The sequence below is a fragment of the Chiloscyllium plagiosum genome, unplaced genomic scaffold (genome assembly GCF_037043375.1).
Source record: "Chiloscyllium plagiosum isolate Xiang-an unplaced genomic scaffold, Cpla_swu_hap1 HiC_scaffold_29, whole genome shotgun sequence".
NCBI lineage: Eukaryota > Metazoa > Chordata > Chondrichthyes > Orectolobiformes > Hemiscylliidae > Chiloscyllium > Chiloscyllium plagiosum.
The window spans coordinates 2848554-2870207 of record NW_028270167.1 but is presented as its reverse complement, the minus strand read 5'-3'; the positions used below and the strand labels follow the sequence as shown (position 1 = coordinate 2870207).

General features: G+C 45.0%; 1 protein-coding gene across 3 annotated transcripts in view; it reads left to right on the top strand.

Annotated features, from left to right (window-relative positions):
• Positions 1–21654, top strand: part of bcl9l (bcl9 like) — a 128653-nt gene that overhangs the window by 82682 nt on the left and 24317 nt on the right. For all 3 annotated transcript variants that reach the window (XM_087976310.1, XM_043677703.2, XM_043677702.2), the window contains exons 2-3: positions 1144–1266; positions 2423–2739. In XM_087976310.1, coding sequence (XP_087832436.1) covers positions 2435–2739 — 305 coding nt within the window. In that variant the 5' untranslated portion in view covers positions 1144–1266; positions 2423–2434. The remainder of the gene's footprint in view (positions 1–1143; positions 1267–2422; positions 2740–21654) is intronic.

The window sequence follows — 21654 nt, the reverse complement described above, 5'->3', positions numbered from 1 at the left end:
TCTGAAGGAATGGTTTCACATAGCAAGATACCAAAACTTGCTGTCTGTCCTGGGAATTTTCTTTGCTGAAGTTTAATATTCCTGGGATATCCTGATAATTTATGACTGTACATTATCTCCGTTCCTGACTCCATTTAAGCTAGTGTGAATCTAAAACATGTACAGTCCCGTGAAATAACAGAAATGAAATTCATGACCTAAATATCTTTCTCTCTCTCCTCCTCCCCCCCCCCCCCCACCCCCTCACCCCCTCACCCCCTCAGTATTAGGACGAAAGCATCAGCACACCCTGACCACTGATTCATATGAGCAATCCAACCACTTCCCTGGTTTGTTTTGGACAGATGGTGAGAATGATGAGTGCAGGTTCCTTTGGGGAGGGGTTGTTTATGCACTCTATATGAGACGGGGTTGTCCCTGATCATTTACCAGCTTTTGAATGAATCAAATGCTGCTGATCCCGTCAAGAGTTAGTCGCATCAGGCAGCACTCAAGAGAATGTTAAATCCCCTTCCCAAGTAAAGTTTATCCCAGACTCTGGGTACAACTTCCCGAAGGGATTTAATAGAGAGTAGAACTGAATGGCTAAGTCATTGCAGAGAGCTGTTAGGAGTGAATCACATGGGTGTGGAGTCAGGCAGATTATTACCTAAGGCACAGTAGTGAACCAGATGACACTTTCAGTATTTAATGTTTTATGATTCTAGATTTTCATCAAATTCAAATTCCACCATCTTCCGGAGTGAGGTTTGAACATGGGTCCCCAGAACATCAGCAGGGCCTCTGGAACACTACTGAAATGACAACACCCTTATGTCATCGCCTCTCTCTAACTCCTAGTTTTAGAAATTTCAAAAAAAATTAGATTCATCCTCTGCAAATCCACCCCATTAAACCTCCACAGGTGGGGGGAGGTGCTGGTGGCGAAGCGATGGTGGATACATGGGGCTGGGGCTAATATTGGGGAGACTAACATTGGGTAGCACATATTGGGAGGCTAACGTTTAGGGGTTAATATTGAGGGGTTAATGCTGTGATACATACCTGACTCAGAAGCTCCCTCTAGTAGCTGAGTGGTGCATGCAGCCTGTGTCTCTGTAAACAGCGATACTCATTCATTTCTGTTTCTTGTTTCTCTAACAGATCATTGAAACTTTAAAACAACAAACTTCGAGAAGGAACCAGAATGTTTTACTGTCAGCCCATCCCATTGGCTACAGCTTGCTCTCCAACTGTATAAGAAGCCATCTGATTGGAGAATCTTCAGTAAGGATTTTAAATAGATTAAAGTTAATCTAATTAAGGTTCTGGAGAAACGCGATCAGCTGAGTTGGGACAGTTAGTCCAACCTGGGACTAGTTCCAATGGGACAGCTTTCACAACAACACTGTGGGAGCCCTGAAAGATGACTTTAACTCAGCTTTATGTGAGTCAGAACCTAGCTTTTACATTCAGGTGAGGGAGTATGGAACCAGAAACTGCTGGCTTTGGGATGGAATTGCAATTTTAGGGAGCAGTTAGTTTTTGAGACAGTAATGGTGATTAGTGTCACATTGAACATGGTGCAACGGGGAGGGATGTAGGGTGTGGGGGTGGGGGAGGATGGAGATGAGGTGGTGTGATCAGGGACAGAGAGGGGCAGTGGGATAGGGCTGGGCAGAGAGGCAGGGAGTGAACTAGTGATGCTGAGTCTGGTTTTTATAATGAATTGATCACTTAGTGTCAGAGCATTGAAACAGGTGGTGTTTGGAGAGATGGAGAAATCACTTCAATTTCAGAAAGTGAAGATGTAATCTTGCCTGGAAGGGTGTAGTATATTAATGCAGGAAATGTTAGTATACTAAAAACCTTGCTTAATACGACTTGCATTAATATAGCATCTTTCACAAGCTGAGTGCAGTGCAGCCAATAAGTGGAGTGTTGACACTATTACACACTGAATCTGTGCACAGTAAGAGTCCACAGAGAGCGGAATGAGTTTGATTGCGGGATCACCATCGGGTAACAGAACTTGCTGTTTTTTTTAAATCATTGGTGTGTTATGCTTCAGCTGCCTCTGAGGGAGCACGCAAATCCCCTTGGTTTAACATCACCACCAGCACAGACAATGTGGCACTCCCTCAGGCCTCCATTCTAACAGCAGCCATCATTAGTGCTCTGGGTCTCAGCAGGGAATTTGAACAGACATCCTTCTAACTTGGAAGTGAAAGCTATTGACTGAGAGATGGCTGACACTGGAAGACAGTGAATCTGAATAATTCACTGTCAGTCGGTCAGTGGCTTTGCGAATGTCGGGTGGATTAGGGATATCCAAGACCCTGAATGTTAAGCGGACAGCTGGCTGTATTTTATGTTTGTGGTTTCAGGTGATTTTGGTTGAGAAGTGACTGACTGACTGAATTTTTTCCTCCCACTGTCCCAGTGAGCTCAGGAGATGAGAGAGTACCGGCAACAAGAGCAGTCTGACTCCCAGCAGATACTTCCCGTGACACAGGAGCTCCCCGTTCTCGAGCAGTTTGTTTGTCAGAAGAAGAATAAGAAGGAGCGGAGTCGGCTGACGGACAATAAAATGTTGGCTGGCTCACAGAAGCCAGGCCGAGCGCAGAAAACCTCCAGCCCCAACAAGCAGTTAAAGAGCCCTGGCTCTCCGGGAATGCTGTCTCACAGTCCAGGCACACTTCTGTCTGGCTGCTCCAGGCCCAGAGGTCTGAAGAGCCCCCCACTCACGGACACACAAAGGTAATTCGTTCATTTCTGGAGTTAAATGTTCAGAGGAATTGCCTCGCGAGTCTTGCAGTCTTTTGCAGATGTGTTTCTATTTGTTGGCCCCACTGGTAATTCAAATCTCTGATGGCTTCTTAGTTTTACCGCCATTTTGCAAGATTTCAGAATAGATTTGGTAACTTGATGAAAAAGATTGTCAGAGGATGTTGTGAAACTTGAAAGGGTTCAGAGAAGTTTTACAAGGATGTCGTCAGTTGGAGGGTTTGAACTATAGAGAGGGGCTGAAAACTAGAGGGCAGAGGTTTAAGGTGAGAGGGAAAAGATTTAAAAGGGACCTAAGGGGCAACTTTTTCACGCAGTGGGTGGTGTGTGTATGGAATGACCTTCCAGAGGAAGTGGTAGAGACTGGTACAATTACAACATTTAGAATTAGAATTCGAATTCCTACAGTGTGGAAACAGACCCTTCAGCCCAACAAGTCCATACTGCCTCTCTGGTGAGTATCCCACCCAGACCTGTTACCCTACATTTCTCCTGACTAATGCACCTAACCTATATATCCCTGAATTTAGCATGGCCAATTCACCTGACCTGCACATCGTTGGACTGTGGGAGGAAACCAGAGCACCCGGAGGAAACCCATGCAGACACAGGGAGAATGTGCAAACTCCACACTGACAGTCGCCTGAGGTGGGAATTGAACTCGGGTTCCTGGTGCTGTGAGGCAGCAGTGCTAACCACTGAGCCAAAGGCATCTGGATGGGTATATAAATAGGAAGGGTTTAGATGGATATGGGCCAAATGGTGGCAAATAGGAGTAGATTAGGTTGGGATATCTGGTTGGCATGGACGAGTTGGACCAAAGGATCTGTTTCCATGCTGTACAGTTCTATGTTCTGAGGTGCTGTAATTTAATATTACCTCTGTCTGCCCATTGAGGTGGTTTTAAATAAAGGTAAAATACTGAGATGTTGAAAGTATGACTCAGGTACTTGAAGGGCTGGAGAAACTCAGGTGGTCTGTGAGAAAGAACCAGCGATAAACGTTTCAAGTCCAGTCAGACTCTTGCTCAGAGCTGATGGATGTGGATGTAAAAGTTTGTTGATTGCAATATATGTTGTTTTCTGTAAAATAAGTTCAGTAAAATCCATTGTGAGTAAAATTCCACAAGACTGGCACAGTTCAAACTGCCCCTTAGCAGATTTAACGCTAAGAGAAAGTGCAGGATAAGCTGGGTGAGTGATAAAGGTGGTCAGTGTTGGAATGAACTGGCTGCAGTGTCTGCCACTGGAGGGCACTGGAGTATTCTCACAGCAAAGAGCTGCCCTGCAGAGAGTGTCAGAATTTTATAGGAATGCACAGTTTGCTTCTGATACTGAATCATCCCATGAAAACATTTGCAAGCGCACAATCAGTAATCTGATTTGGCAATTTCTCCTATTTTGTGTGCATTTTAAATTGTTTAGTTGATGACGAATTCATTTTTTTAATCTACTCATGACGACTGTTTATTCAGAGTAAATGTCACTTACTGTGGAACTGTACAATGTCAGTGTTTATACAGGGTAAGGGTCACTCACTCTGTAACTGTACAAGGACAGTGTTTATTCAGCAGGGTAAGGGTCACTCACATTTCCAGAAGGCCTTTGACAGGTGCTGACCAGGAGACTGCTAAATATGATAAGAGTCCGTGGTGTTCGGGACAAGGTACTGAGCTGAAAAATGTGTTGCTGGAAAAGCGCAGCAGGTCAGACAGCATCCAAGGAGCAGGAGAATCGACGTTTCGGGCATAAGCCCTTCTTCAGGAAATCCTGAAGAATTCTGATTTCCTGAAGAAGGGCTTATGCCCGAAACGTCGATTCTCCTGCTCCTTTGATGCTGCCTGACCTGCTGCGCTTTTCCAGCAACACATTTTTCAGCTCTGATCTCCAGCATCTGCAGTCCTCACTTTCTCCCCGGGGCAAGGTACTGGCATGGATCAAGGATTGGCTGACTGGTATGGGGCAGGTAATAGGAATAAAGGTGTTTTTTTTAAAATGGAAGGTGGTGACTAGAGGAGTTCCACAGTGGTCCACAGTAACGTGAATGATCTGGGCGAAACCATGATGTGGAGATGCCGGTGTTGGACTGGGGTGTACAAAGTTAAAAATCACACAACACCAGGTTATAGTCCAACAGGTTTAATTGGAAGCACTAGCTTTTGGAGCGCTGCTCATTCATCAGGTGATTGTGGAAAACTCAATCCTAAAACACAGAATTTATAGCAAAAATTTACAGTGTGATGTAACTGAAATTATACATTGAAAACTACCTTGATTGTCTGTTGAGTCTTTCATCTGTTCGAATACCATGATTGTTTCACTTTCATGTGTAATCTGGGCGAAGGAACTGAGGGCAGTGTTGCAGAGAGACTGCGGAAGAACTTGAATAGATTGTGAGAACAGGCAAAAAAAATGCCAGATGGGATATAGTGTGGGAAAGTGTAGGTTATGCATTTTGATTGGAAGAACAGCGGTGTAGAGTATTTTCCAAATGGGGAAAATCTTGGAAAATTTGAAGCACAAAGGACTTAGGAGTCCTAGTTCAAGATTCTATTAAAGGTTAACTTGCAGGTTCAGTTGGCAGTTGGAATGCAAATACAACGTTGGCATTCAATTCAAGAGGGCTAGAATACAAGGGTGGGGATGTACTGCTGAGGCTATACCAGGCTCTGGTCAGACTGCATTTAGAACATAGAACAGCAAATGCCTGTGCTGACCACTATGTCATTCTAAACAAATCCCACCTACCTGCACCTGATCTGTATCCCTCTGTTCCCTGCCTATTCCAATGTTTGTCTAAATGCTTCTTAAATGTTGCTTTTGTATCTTCTGCCACCTCCCCAGCAGTGTGTTTCAGGACCGTACCACCATCTTATTAAAAAAAACTTGCCTTGCACACCTCCTTTACACGTTTTGAACCGATGTCCCCAGTACCTTAAATTTCCATTCTGGGAAAAAGTCTTTTGACTATCCACCCTATCCATGCCTCTGATAATTTTATAAACGTCTATCAGGTCACCCCACATCCTCTGATGTTCGAGTGAAAACAATCCAAGTGTGTCCGATCTCTCCTTATACCTGTTACTCTCCAGTTCAGGTAAAGTTCTGGTAAACTTCTTCTACACTCTCTCCAAAACCTTCATGGCCTTCCTATAGTGTGGCAACCAGAACATACGCACAATATTCACATACTCCATATGTGGCCGAAATAAAGTCTTGAACAGCTGCAACATGACTTGCCAACTTCTTTCTTGATTCCTGATGAAGGGCTTTTGCCCGAAATGTCGATTCTCCTGCTCAAATGCTGCCTGACCTGCTGTGCTTTTCCAGCAACACTCTAATCTTGCCAACTTCTTTACTCAGTGCTCCAACCAATGAAGGGAAGCATGCCAAACCCCTTCTCTACCACCTTGTCTGCTTTCAGGGAACTGCACACTTGCATCCCAAGATCCCTGTGTATATCAGTGTCCCTGATTCTGCTATTTACTGTATACTTCCCTCTTACATTTGACCTCACACTCTCTCTCACACTCATCTGGATTAAACTCCAGTTGCCATTTCTATGCCTAACTTTCCAACTGATCTATATTCTGCTGTATCCTTTGATAACATTCCTCACTATCCACAACTCCATCAATTTTCATGTTACCTGCAGACTTACAAATCAGACCATTACAATTTCATCCAAATCCTATATAATATACAACAGAGGCCCTAGCACTGATCCTGTGGATCCACTGGTCACCGATCTCCAGTCAGAAAAATACTCCTCTACGTTGACCCTCTGTCTTCTATAGCCAGCCAATTTTGAATCCAGCTTGCCAACGCATTGTAGATCTTATATGACTTCATCTTCTGAACCAGCCTACCATCAGGGACCTTGTTAAATGCTTCAATAAAGTCCATATAGACAACATCCACTGCCCTGCCCTCATCAGTCATTTTCATCACTTCCTCAAAAAAACTCAACTGACTGTGTGAGACAAAATCTCCCCTGCGAAAAAGCCATGCTGACTATCCCCAAAAAGGTTCATTTTTCTCCAAATTTGAGTCGATCCTGTCCCTAAGAATCTTCTTGATAATTTTGCTACCACTGATGTAAGGTTCACCGGCCTATTATTTCCTGGATTATCCCTGTTGCCCTTCTTAAACAGAGGAACAACATTAGCTATTCTCCAGTCTTCTGTCACCTCTAATGATCTCTGTAAAGATCCCAGCCACTTCCTTCATTGCCTCCCTCAGTATCCTGGGATAGGTCCCATCAGACCCTGTGGACTTATCCACTTTAATGTTTTTCAAGACCCCTAACACCAACTCTTCCTTAATATCGAAATGCTCCAAGATATCAAGATACCCCTCTCTAGTCTTACCATCATCTATGACCAACTCTATGGTGAATACCGATGCAAATTACTCATTAAGGACTTCACCCATTTTCTCCAGCTCCATTTGAAATATTGTGAGCAGTTTGTGGCTGGATTAGCGAGGAAGGATGTGCTGGCATTGGAGGAGACGTCCAGAGCAAATCCATAAGAATGATCCCAGAAATGATGAGTCTGTCATATGAGGAGTGGTTGAGGATCTGTGTCTGTACTCCATGGAATTTAGAAGGATGAGGGAGATTTTATTGAAACTTAAAGGGTGCTGAGAGGCCTGGATAGAGTGGGCACAGAACAGATGTTTCCACCAGTAGGAGAGACAAAGGGCCTGAGGGGACAGCCTCAGAGTGATGGGGTGACCCTTTAGAACTGAGGTGAGGGGGGATTTCTTCAGTCAGAGGGTGGGGAATCTGTGCAACTCATTGCTACAGAGGGCTGTGGAGGCCAAGTCATTGAGTGTATGACAGACAGAGATGGATAGGTTGTCGATTGATAAGGGGATTAAAGGTTGCAGGGAGAAGGCTGGAGAATGGGGTTGAAAAACATATCAGCCATGATCAAATGGTGAAGCAGACTCGATGGGTGGAATGGCCACATTCTCCTATGTCTTATGGTTGGGCTATTCGGCAGAGTAAAGCCACTGTACAGGGATCATATTATTTAAAATAAAAGCATTTTTGCTGCTATATGTGTTGACCACATACAGCGTGTGATCCTCAACATGCCGTGACTACACCGTGTGGCCCTTGCCAAGTAGCTGGAACTGTTAATTCGATTTCAGCCTACAACTGAATCCTGCATGTTAGCTAGTTCGAGTGATCTAATGTTCGGTAGTTTAATGAGTGCTGTGGGGGTGGGGGGGGTGCAATACCTTATTCCCCTCAAATCTCACTCTGTGCAGGGAAACTTCTAAGACTGGCAGGAACTGCCAGAGAACTGTATTTCCGTTGTTCACCTGTCGTTTGTGTGTTTATTTAAGGAACCTGTAGTCTGTAACTGCTGAGTACTGCTGCAGGATGTTGTGTAGGTGGAGTTAGCAGCAGCCGCTACTGGGGAATTTCACGATGGCTCGTTGTTGATGTGACGTATGGCTTCCTCTTTGAGCTGACAGCTGCTGCTGATGTCACTCACTGTTGCTGTCTGCCCAAGTGGCACTTTCTGTTGCCATTTAACCCTTTCAGGGATTGATGTCACAGAGGTCCCACTTCTCAATCATTCCCTCTTCCCCCACCACCAACAGTCCGATAAGCAATTGGCAGCAGAATCATGGAGGGAGATCTGGAAGGATTGAGTTATGATGGGGAATGAACTGCTTGAATGAGCAGAAGATTTCAGTACGGTAAGAACTAGCAAAAGAGAGTTACATAAATATTGGGACAGGGACATTTTCCAGGGCGATGGGGAATGACCGGGGATTGGTGGGAGCGGTTGTGTGGGTCTGGCTCCCTTCAAAGGTGCTGGCAGAGACACAATGGGCCGAATGGAACCTCTGACACAGTTTGATTCAGTAAAGCTTCACTGGAGTGTAGAGCAGTGATGGGAGCAGATGGTCTGTGGCTGGGTATGTGTCATGGGCCTCTCAAAGGCCATGCTCTTGGAGTTTCAACTCTGTTCCAAGAACCAGTGAGTTGGTGTTATTGCAGCTGTGACCTGGTTCCCTTTGGCCTGGGGACTTCCCCCTACATTCAGTATCAAATCTCTTTGTAATGTTAAAGGCCTCTTCTCCCAGCTTGTATCAACCCTTTCATAGACTGCACTCCTCACCTCGTTTTGTCACTATATTCCACTCCATCAGAGGGACCGCCTGCTCTCTCACTGCTGCAACTCGCGAGTCCTTATCCATGCCTCTGTCCTGGCCAGTCACTCACCATCTACTCTCCATAAGGTTGAACTCCAGGTGAACTCTGCTGACCATCTCTTGCAAATCTCTGAGCAAGTCTTGTTCACCTGTTACCCAGACCTGTGTCAGCTCTAGGTCTGTCAACACTCAAACATTTTCATCAGATTCCAAGGTCACTGTGTTCCTCCAATTCTGACCTTGACAGTGTCACAGATTAGCATCACTGCTTCATTGGTCATTGTCACCGTGCTCTGTGACAAGCTCTTCCAGCTGTTGCTCCTCCTCCCTCCCCTTGTAAGACACTCCTTAAAACCTACCTCTTTGACCAAGCACTTGGTCACTTATCTTAATATCGCCTTTTGTGGCTTGATGTTATATTTGACATTTGGTTCTGTGGCACATTTTACAAGGCGCTGTATGAATGCAACCGTTTACGTGTAGTTCCTAATTAGTTGCAGTTCTAGATTAGCACAGAAACGTGATCCCAGCCGTGAATGAGCAGCTCATTTTGCTCATCTTCACTTGTCAATGTAGTGGCCTGAGACCAAGAACTCTCCCTCCTGCAGGACCAAGGCATCTTCATTCAGTCTTGTCTGCATCCTCCTGGTGCCTGGCACCTCACCATCTCATCCTGCCTTGGAAATATATCATCCTGTCTTCACTATCACTGGGTCAGAATCCTGGAATTCCCTCCCTCAGGGAATGGAATGCAGCGTTCAAGAAGACAGCTCACCCCCACCTTATCAAGGGGCAACTAGGGATGGGCAATAAATGCTGGGCCCAGCCAGTGATGCTTATACCCACAAGTGAATGAAAAGAAGCCAGGAATGCCTTGGGCTCACTTGCTGTTCCAAGTGGATTTAGCTGATCATAGTCAAGTGGATGTACCAAACTGAAAGAAAGAGGTTGCTATTTATGGAGCACCTTTCGAGACTTCAGAGCATTTCAAAGTATTTTACAACCAATTAACGACTTCTCTCTGTACTCACTCCTGGAAACAGTTAATGCGTGGCAGGATCCTTCAAGCTGTAATGCAATAAGTGACTGGATAATCATCCTCGTGTTAATTTGAGGGATAAATAAATATTGGCTAGAGCACCAGGAGAGCATTCCTAATGAATAAGAAATTAACACTTGAGAAGACCAAAACAATAACTCATTGGAAGGATAGCACCCTGAGACTGCAGCACTCCATCTGTACTGCACTTGGCTTGGGACTTTGTAAGAGCACTATCCACTCGCCTACTCTGGCATCTTTGGGCAAGCGTCAGAGGTGAGGTGGTGGGGGGATAAGAAAACTCAGTTAGACTCCTCATTCTCAATTGATTGTCCTTAACAGTAAACTGAACATCTTGAGTGACAACAGGATGGCACCCATTACAATGGCAAGCAGCAAGCAAAAAGTAATAGAGTAGCGAAAGTAAATATCAGTCATTCGAAGCAGTAATCGTATAACTCGTCTTGTGAAATCAAGGAAATTGCAGAGACATCGAATAAGTATTGTGTGTTTGTCATCAAAACAGAAGGCACAAGTATCATTCCAGATGTAGACAATAACCTTGGGCTAATACAGGTGAGGAAATTGAGGACATTAATATTTGCAGAACAAAAATATTGCAAGGAAGGGAAGAAGCAAGACAATGGCCTAGTGGTATCATCGCTGGATTATTGATCCAGTGACCCAGATAATGTTCTGGGGACCCAGGTTCAAATCCAGCCATGGCAGATGGTATAATTTGAATTAAATTTAAAATGACTGGAATTAAGACTGATGATGACCATGAATCTATTGTCAAAAAAACAAACCCATCTGGTTCACTAATATCTAGACCACGTGTGATTCCAGACCCACAGCAATGTCACGAATTATTAACTGCCCTCTGGGCAAGTGAAGATGCTGTGAATGCGAAAACCAGCATGAGTCAGTACTTCAGCCTCAGCTATTTACAATCCGTATCGATGACTTGGGTGAAGAGACACAGATGGAATAAGGCTCTGTGGAATGAGAGTTGTGGGCACAATATGGAAACGAGTGGGCATCAGGATGTCAGGTGGAGTATAATGTGGGCAGGTGTGAAGGTATTCACTTCGGCTATAAGAATAGACAAGCAGAATATCGTTTAAACAGTTCGAAACTTGTAAATGTTGTGGATCAGCGAGACCTGTTTTTCATACAAATACACCCACAGTCAATATGTAGGTGCAGCGAGCAGTTAGGAAGGCAGCTGATATTTGGTGTGTCTTGTTTGGAGTACAGGAGTGAAGAAGCTTGGTCTTCATATTCAAGGAGTGATGGAATTGCACTGGAGATGATGGAGCAGAACTTCACTCAGTTGACTACTGGATTTATCCTTTGATGAGCAGCTGAGTAAATTGGACCAAATTCTCTGGAGTTTAAAAAATTGAGGGGAGCTCTCATTGAAACAGACACCTGACTGGGTAAATACAAAGAGATTGCTCCTGCCTGGCTGGGGAACCTAAAACACAGGCACAGTCTCCCCAAATGGGGCCAGTCATATAGGGACGAGGGGCAAGAAGCGTCTTCAATCAGAGGATTGTGAATCTTTGGAATTCTGTGTCCAAGAGGGATGTGGATGCTCCATCATCAAGTATATTTAAGGCCGGGATCAACAGAATATTTGTCTCAGGGAATCAAGGATATGGAAATGGGCGGGGGAGTGAATTTGAAGCTCAAGATCAGTCAGGATCGTATTGAATGATGGAGCCAGTTTGATGGGCCGAATGGCGGTCCCATGCTCTGTTCTAACATTTACTATCCAATGACTTGTTCCTATTGAGTGAGAAACTGGAGGGGAACAGCAAGAGTATCTGAATTGGGGAATTCCACAACAGGAAGGATAGTTTTTCACCTAAGAGTTTTGTCAGATTCGCGATGCCTGAACTTCTGCTTCACCCTGGGCTCTCTCCATGTGAGTGGAGTTTTCCTTTCATCAGTAATGGAGCTGTTGATCTTGAATCACTGAAGCTCCCTGGGCAAAACATTAAAAAGAATTATCTGACAATAAAGTAACCTGGAGACACTCCCCTTACTCTGCCTGCACTCCCAGGCAAATATCAAGGAATCCAAAGGGGCTTTTTTTAATCTTGTGAAGCCGTTGAATCTTGCACTGCTTCAAGGGATTTGAGTTCAGGGACCCTTTTAACTTTGCGTTGTTTCTCCTGCCTTCATGTCTCGCACGGCCTGTTTGTAATGTCGGGTTCTGTGGAGAGGAGCAAACCCAGGCAGGATTTATTGACTCTACCTGCAGCTGCTGAGCTTCGTTGCTTTTTTAACGCCGAGGTATACTTTTTAAGTTTACCCAGAGGCATTGGGATTAGTCCAGTTAGACACAACTGGCTGTCTCACTGTGCACACTCTAACTTAATTCAAACAGACCCCTTAATCTCATAACAAGGTGGAAATTCCAAACCTGTACGATGGGGGCTGTTTGATGAAAACCTGGCCCATTTAACCCCCTCGGTGCTACCTTGTAATTTGGACAACAAGTCGGGTATATAGCTGAGCAATGTTGAATACTGTAATTCAGAAAGCTAATTGAGGGTTAAGTGCACTGCGCGTGTTGCTCCCAAGATCAAAGTGTCTTTTATTTGGTGCTATTAGCAGTGTAACTACTCGTAATTGAAAAGTGATTAACGGTTTTTTGTCTTATTGATTGTGTTTGGCTGGCCTTTTACTTGCTGTAAATCCTGAATGGTTCTCAGCCCATGGTGACCCACTGCTTTAAGGAACATTCCCTGCTCCAGAGCCCTTCTTTGCCATGAGCAGGCATTATGAGAAAATAATCCCCTCTGGGATCAGTGTGTCATTTTCTGGATCGTGCAGGCTGTGTTGATGGTTTTACACTTGTTTCCGATTGAAATCCAAACCTGAGGATCATTCTCACCTTCTGGAATTGGTGATTCACCAATAACTTCCAGCTTCTGAAAGAGGGAGAGATGCCTCATTTTATTGAAGTCTGTCACAACTTCAGCACGTCCCAAAGCATGTCACAGCCAATCTGATACAGTCAGGGTTAGCTGGTCTCAAAAGCAGCAGAGTGGTCATGGGTTATTGAATGATGCTGGTTGTGATGTAAATAGTTAAAAATCACACAACACCAGGTTATAGTCCAGCTGGTTTATTTGGAAGCACCAGCTTTCAGAGCGCTGCCCCTTCAGGTGGTTGTAACAGGATGCGGTGCTCCAAAAGCCAGTGCTTCCAATTAAACCTGTTGGACTATAACCTAGTGTCGTGTGATTTTTAACTTCATACACCCCAGTCCAATACCGGCATCTCCAAATCAGAGATGTAAATAATTTACCATTGGCCATCAGTATTTTTTTAGATTAGATTAGATTCCCTACAGTGTGGAAACAGGCCCTTCGGCCCAACAAGTCCATATTACCCTCTGAAGAGTAACCCACCCAGACCCATTTCCCTCTGGCTAATGCACCTAACTCCATGGGCAATTTAGCGTGGCCAGTTCACCTGACCTGCACATCTTTGGACTGTGGGAGGAAAACGGAGCACCCGGAGGAAACCCGCGCAGTGTGCAAACTCCACACAGTCACCCCAGGCTGGAATCGAACCTGGGACCCTTGTGCTGTGAAGCAGTGCTAACCACTGCGCCACCGTGCTGCCCGTGGGTTGGAAGAGAACACAAACACGGCGCATTACCCTGCGCAGGTGATCAGGCCTGAGTTTGGGGATCGCAGTCACTGCACCAGGTATTGACTGTCTCAGTCAGTTGTTCATCCCACCACAGTCTTTGGTTTCAATGCGTTTGCTTCAGTGATCTCCCTCCATCGCTGCAGTGGTCTCTGTTGCTGTGTTGGAGGCATTAGGCTTGAATTAATAATGGTTTCCTTGATTTCACTCACGAGAGCAAAGGCCGCAGATTCCTGTCATGAATCCCAAATATTTTTCCCTGGAAGGTGCAAAATCAAATCACGTAGGAGCAATCCCATTAATCTCTTGGGATTATTTTTGTAGTTGGTGAATTTTGAGAATTGCTTAATGGAAGAGCACAATTAGAGTGGTGCTGGAAAAGCACAGCAGGTCAGGCAGCATCCGAGGAGCAGGAAAATCGACGTTTCGGGCAAAAGCCCTTCATTAGGAATGAAGCCACACCTTTACCATCAGGAAGAAGCCAGGGAGATAGGGCAAGGCTGAAGCAGGAGGGTTTGGTTGTGAGGTAAAGGTGTCAAAAGGAATGATGAAGGGCTTTTGCCCGAAACGTCGATTTTCCTGCTCCTCGGATGCTGCCTGACCTGCTGTGCTTTTCCAGCACCACTCTAGTCTTGACTCTCATCTCCAGCATCGGCAGTCCTCACTTTCGCCTTAATGGAAAAGCAGTCTGTGAAGGACGAAGGGCTCACCGTCTCCAATGCAGATTATCACGGTCATTATCTTTTTTGGGATCTTGCTGTGCACAGTTCTGTTTTGCAGCAGGGACTGAACTTGGTTGGTCCTGAAATGCAGTGAGGAAAGGCAAGTCTCTCTCTCACCTTTTGATCCCTTTACCTCACAATCAGGCCCTGCTGCTTTAGCCTTGCCCTATCTCCCTGGCTTGTTCCTGATGGTAAAGGCGTGGCCCTCCCTCTCTGTGCCCCCCTCGTGAAGCAGCTGTAGACAGCAGGCAGACCATTGCTGAAGCTGCTGTCTGATGATGAGCTGAGCAGTAACACACAGGAGCGCCCACCCAGAAATGTCCACTTGTTATCCAGACCAGTATGACACTCTGGACCAGCTCATGAAGAGTAGGCAAATCAGACACCCTCCTTATTCTATGGAATCAGCTGACTGAGAAACGTGAGGGTCAGGGTTTAATTTGCTCTAACTCTGCTGTGCCCATCTTTGCACCAACATAACTCTGCAATCTCACAGCCCTTACACCCAATGCTCCATATGATCCACATTCATTTCTTCCCTGAGGTATCATCAGTTGTGAGTTACACAAAATTTGTAAAACGGCAACAGGCCATTCATTCCAGCTGCTCTGTGCTGCCATTCACTGTTATGATGGTGAGGTTTATGCGATTACGTTTCAGGACTATGTCTTTAAGATAAAAATGAAGGGGCCACGTGACCTGTTCTGAAGCCTACTGACAGCACCACTTCAAGGTTTGATTACTGCAGATGAAAAGGGATCCGGATTGTTTTACAGGGAAGAAGGTGCAAATTGTTTCTCATTAAAGACCATGGCAGTAGCCTGTGTGCTAACAACAGATAGACTGTGGGTCTTCAAAGTCCCAGAATAATGAATTATAAACAGTTATGTTTTAAACTGTGTTTTGAGGTCCAAGATAAAGAGCAGTTGTCTTGCAAGGATTGTAAATCATCATTTCTGCCTGAATACAAGGCCCATGTGATTCATGGTTAAAAATCACACAACGCCAGGTTATAGTCCAACAGGTTTAATTGGAAGCACACTAGCTTTCGGAGCGACGCTCCTTCATCAGGTGATTGTGTTTTAAAACCTTTACTACAACAAGCAAGCTAAAAATGCTACTAACAAAATACTACTTTTGTGGGAATCACCTGATGAAGGAGCGTTGCTCCGAAAGCTAGTGTGCTTCCAATTAAACCTGTTGGACTATAACCTGGTGTTGTGTGATTTTTAACTTTGTACACCCCAGTCCAACACCGGCATCTCCGAATCATGTGATTCATGTTTGCCATGGAAGTGGCCTTGAGAGTGGGAGGATTTCTATAATATTCTTGAAAGCTGTACCACACAGTCAGTGTGCCAGGGTCAGGGACCGATTGAGGAGCTCAGGGCTGAAAGTCTGCGATTCATCTCCCAGGAGAGTGCAGTGACTGAAGTTGGCACTATCAAATTTACAGGAAGTTAAAATGATGCTGGATGATTCAGCAAACTTTACCCATAAGGAAAATATCCAGGAAAACGCACAATGTGAAAGGCTGTTCGAGAGCAAAAGGTTTCCAGGCTAGGCGAGGAAAATATCAAAAGTAAACTCTTGGGAGCTAAACATCATTTTGGATTGATGGAATATATACTTTAGGATGGTCTAATGCGTGAATTTATTTTTAGTTGTTCAAAGTTCTGCTTTGTCATTTAAAGTATAAGTTTCCCACAAAAGTAGTATTTTGTTAGTAGCATTTTTAGCTTGCTTGTTGTAGTAAAGGTTTTAAAACACAAAATCTTGACCGTAACCTTTCAACTACTGAGTGGAAGTTCAATTTTTTTTAATTTAAAATATAATTGGTTTCTGCAGAGATCATAACCATATGCTTCACAAGATCTTCCTCTTTCTCACCCTGTCAACATATCTTTCTCTTCCTTCTCTGTCTGTTATAGAGATGTACAGCACAGACCTTTGGTCTAACTCATCCATGCCGACCAGATATCCTAAATCAATCTACTCCCATTTGCCAGCATTTGGCCCATATACCTTTAAACCCTTCCTATTCATATACCCATCCAAATACCTTTTAAATGTTGTAATTGTACCAGCCTCCTCCACGTCCTTTCCATACACGCACCAACTTCTGCATGAAAAAGTTGCCCCTCAGGTCCTTTTTAAATCTCTCACCTTAAACCTATGCCCTCTAGTTTTGGACTCCCCTTCCCTGGGGAAAAGGCCTTGTTTATTCAGCCTATCCATGCCCCTCTGCCTCTGACATTCCAGGGAAAACAGCCCCAGCCTATTTTCCTCTCTCTATAGCTCAAACTTTCCAACCCTGGCAACATCCTTGTAAATCTTTTCTGAACCCTTTCAAATTTAACAATGTCTTTCCTACAGGAGGGAGACCAGAACTGAATGCAATATTCCAAAAGTGGCCTAACCAATGTCCTGTACAGCCGCAACATGATCTCCCGACTCCTATATTGAGCAGTGACTAATTCTGGTCTCTGCCAAAAGTGAAAGCATCATCATCACATCGAGCATAAACTTTAAGACCTCTGTCAGGTCACCCCTCCATTTCTGTTTTCTAGAGGTATAAGTTTCCAACTGTTTGATTACCCTGGTACACTGACCTTTTTCTCTCTCCGAGGATTCTCAATCCCCCCCTCTCCTATGCACCTTCACCTTGACCAACTGTGCAACCATCTCGGTGGGTGTCCTTCAGCGCAGTGTTGGAGCCCCTGACCTGGTTCTGTTTACAGTACTGGGTGCAGAGGGTGGGGTCCGAGAGTCAGTCTCTGTGCTCAGGTTTCCACTGAGTGCGGGCTCCAGCTCTTTGATCCTTAAGCATTTGGGTGCAACCTGCCAGGAGCTGTGTGCAGGCAAGTAGCAGCACACCCCACTCTGTTCTGCTCTGCCCTGCACTGCCCCACCCCACACACCTCTGCTCAGCACTTCACAGCCTCTCCATTGTTCACAACTCTGTCTCCTCCACTTAGACAAGTCAACTCTTTCCTAACAGTCTTCTCTACTTTAAAGTTTCTTTCATTTTGTCACACAAACACACGCTTTTGCTCTTGCTTTCATTTTTGCGCGCACTCGAACTGTCACCTTCCCTCGCTCTCTCAATGGGATACTGGTCCCAAACACACTGACTCTGTCACTGGTTTAGGAATGGACTAACATTAGCTACTGTGAACCCATTTGTTATATACAGACCAGACCCACCTCCTCCCCATATCCCACAATTCCCATCAACTCCCATTCTCTGCCTTCTCAAACTCTGGAATCTGTCCTTTGTACGTTTCCCCACCAGTGGTCTACAATCTCTTCCCTTCACCCTAGTTTTCTGTTAGCTTTGGAGGGACAAAATGTCTCTCCTTTAAAGTTAAAAATCACACAGCACCAAGTTATAGTCCAACAGGTTTAATTGGAAGCACTAGCTTTCGGAGTGCACAACCACCTGATGAAGGAGCGACGCTCCAAAAGCTAGTGCTTCCAATTAAACCTGTTGGACTATAACCTGATGTTGTGTGATTTTTAACTTTGTACACGCCAGTCCAACACCAGCATCTCCAAATCATCTCTCCTTTAATATTGCCATCTGATTTAGAGGGTGTATTTGTGTTCTGTAGCTGCACTGGGGAAGTGCAAAGATGGTGACTGGAAAGTTTGTGTGTGTGTGTGAGAGAGAAGAGGGGGGCGGGGAACAGGAAAAAGAGGGGCATTTCCCAGCTGTTTAGAGGTGACTGGAATTGACACTGGTCCCTGACTCAGCTCTTGGCCCTGAGTGAGTGGGCAGGTGTTGGGGGTGGGGAATTTTTCTGTTTCATATTTACTCTATTTCAGCCAGTGTGTATTGTGGACACCCCAGGTTTGAGGGGGCGGGGAATGGAGTAGCTGAGTTCCCCATGAAACCAGCGAAAGCCGTTTCTCTCACGTGTGGTGGACCCTCTGTGATAGCAGAGTTTATACTTCCCACAGGTTTCCCTCCCTCTGAACACACTCTCACTTCTCCCTCTCATCCAAATGTCAACCTCCATTCCCCCCCCCCACAACGCCTCTCCCGTTCATATTCCTGTTCAGAAGACGGGTCGCTGCGATGTTCACTTTGCTTTCTCTCCATAGATGCAGCCAGACCTATTGAGTTTCTCCAAAATTTTCTGTTTTTGTTTCTGATTTCCAGCATCTGTAGTTTTTTTTGGTTTTTTTCCCCTTAATCTCACTTTACCATAGCCCTCACCCCTTTCACCAAAGGCACCTTGATCTGATTTCACCAGTTGATAATGAACTCCGTGTAACCCTTGTTGACAAAGGATTCCCCAAGCATCCTTCCTTATCCCAAACTACCTTGTGTTTACCCCACCGGGGAGTCAGCCCCAGGGAACAGTAAACCCCATTCAACAGTACAACCACAGTCAGGATTTCCTAAACTCCCCAGTCTCATCATCTCGTGATCCCAGGAGAGACTTGTACTGTGTCGGACATTGGCCAGTATTGGGACAATTAGATCAGAGCAGAAACCACTCCAGCCACCCGCCCCCCCCATCCCCGACTGAGTCTCCAATCAGATCACTCCCTGACTTCCCAGTGCTGCTTGATGTTACTGTGAGGCTGCTTGCTGTTTCTGAAGGGCAGGGGTGAAAAGGTGATGACCAGGTTTGATCTTCCCCAAAGTCGCTGGTCACTTGGAAACTTCCTGTACACCTGATGTTGTGCAGTCCCAGACTGAACTGTTTGACAGGGGAATTACAGTCAGCAAGTTCCCAGTGACACAGATCTGTTCGAAAATGAATGTTTTGTTTTTGATATTTTGGTGTGAATGATGTCTGTGTGAGGGTTCAGACTGTATTCAAAGGGTGGATTTCTGTCATGCAGGGAGCGTGTCACAAGTACAGGAGCATGTTCGACAGAGTGTTCATGAGAGAAGAGGGGAGAGAGAGAGAGAGAGAGAGAGAGAGAGAGAGAACTGACGAGGTCCTTTGTTTATGCCTGACTTGAAGAAAGAGGGTCTGATTGACTGAATTCCGCACATATAAATCGTGTAGCGACAGGCTGTGGTTTTTAGGCGTGAGTCATGCTTGTGTTTGAAGTGAGCTGCTGAGGGGAGGAAGCTGTGTCGATGTGAAGATTACAGCCTCTGAATGCAAGGAAGCAGACGACTGGGAGTGTGTGACCAGAGTCATATCACCCACCTAATGTGCAGCTGCAAGCACATGTCAGACCGATTGGAGATATTGGATGTTGTGCTGGGAACCGGTGTTTTAGCAGACTGCACAGTGCAGGGCTGCAAGGCAGAACTGTCCTGTAGGTGAGTACAGAAAAACCTTTTGATTTGTCTAACAAAAGGGACAGCCAGAGCGAAGGGACTGACTGCGATTTTTTAATGCAGTTATTCCCAGTGTGCTGAATTCTGTTATTCATTTATTGAAAACATTGGGAGGTTGAAGTGTTCTGTGTTTGAACTGATGAGTGTCTCAAGTCACTGTGTGGTGGGAGGGGGAGGAGGTGGGAGTTGGGGGGGGGGAAGCGGGAGTTGAATATTTACCACAGTTGTATTGTGGTAGGTCCAGCTGAAACCAGCAGTTGTCTGTCGTGAAGCTAATGTGAGACAGTGCACTGACCAGGTGTGAGGGGAAAAAGAAAGATTGAATTTATGTAGCCCCTTTCATGTCCATAGGATGTCCCAAACCACTAAATAACCAATTAAGTTGTTTTGTATTGGTAATGTAGGAAACACAGTAGCTAGTTTGTACACAGCACAATCCCACAAGCAACACATTAATGATCAGACTCTCTGTCTTTATGATTTTGGTTGTGGAATGGATACTGGCCAGAACACAGAGAGAACCCATCTTTGAAATTTAATCAGGTTAGTGTTATAACCACCTGAGAGGAAAGCCAAGGCCTCAGTTTAATGTATCACCTCTGACCGTGTAGCACTTTGGTACTGCAGTGAGTGAGGTCCTGGAGTTTTGGCCCTAGTTTGTGGAACACCAACTTGATCCTAACACCAGGGCGGAAATGGGTACTTCAGATGCTGGAGATCAGAGTCAAGATCAGAGTGGTGCTGGAAAAGCACAGCAGGTCAGGCAGCATCCGAGGAGCAGGAAAATCAACGTTTTGGGCAAAAGCACATGATGAAGGGCTTTTGCCCGAAACGTCGATTTTCCTGCTCCTCGGCTGCTGCCTGACCTGTTGTGCTTTTCTAGCACCTCTCTAATTTTGATCCTGTCACCACCTGAGTCACTTGGTCAGTTTTCAAAAAAACAGGCTTGACAGATTTTTAAAGAATGTACAATGCTAGCAGTAGGCCAGCAATTGGGAAAATTATAGCACACGTACTTTGTGCATTTTGACATATTTGACAGATTTATCAGAGTTCCTTGAGGATGTAACAAGGAGGTTTGGATAAAGGGGAACTGCTAGATGTAGGGTACTGTATATAGATTTCAGAAATACACTCCATAAAGTACCAAATAATTAGTAAATGTACCATTCAGCAACGGATGCCTGAAAGAAAAATAAAGGCAGAGAAATTAAAGAGGGAAGGGAAAGCTAGCAAAAATATAAAAACAGACAGTAAAAGTTTCTGTGGTATAAAGGGAAGAGAGTAATTAAAATGAATGCTAGTCCTTTTAGAGTGAGAGACTGCAAAACAAGGAAATAGCAGAGACTTTGAAGAAGTTTTTAAAATCCCATTCACAGTGAAAGACACTAGAAATATCCCAAGAAAAGTAGAAAATTGAAAGGTGAAAGACAGAGAGGAAATTATTTTTAATAGATGCACCATAGAAAGCTCCTATCCAGATGTATCACAGCTTAGTTTGGTAACTGTCCTTCCCATGACCACAAGAAACTACAGCGAGTTGTGAACACAATCCAGTCCATCACCAAATCCAGCCTTTCATCCAGTAATTCCATCTACACTCCCTGCTGCCACGGGGAAGCAACCAACATCATCAAAGACCCCTCCCACCCCAGTTATACTCTCTCCTACTCTTCCATCAGGCAGACGGTACAAAAGTTTGAAAACACGTACTAACAGATTCAAGAACTGCCTCTTCCCAGCTATTATCAGACTTATGAACGGACCTCTCATGTATTACAGTTGATCTTTCTCTGTAGCTGTAACTTATTCTGTATTCTATTCAATTACCCTGATGCACGGTGGCACAGTGGTTAGCACTGCTGCCTCACAGCGCCAGAACCCGGGTTCAATTCCCGCCTCAGGCGACTGACTGTGTGGAGTTTGCATGTTCTCCCCATGTCTGCGTGGGTTTCCTCCGGGTGCTCCGGT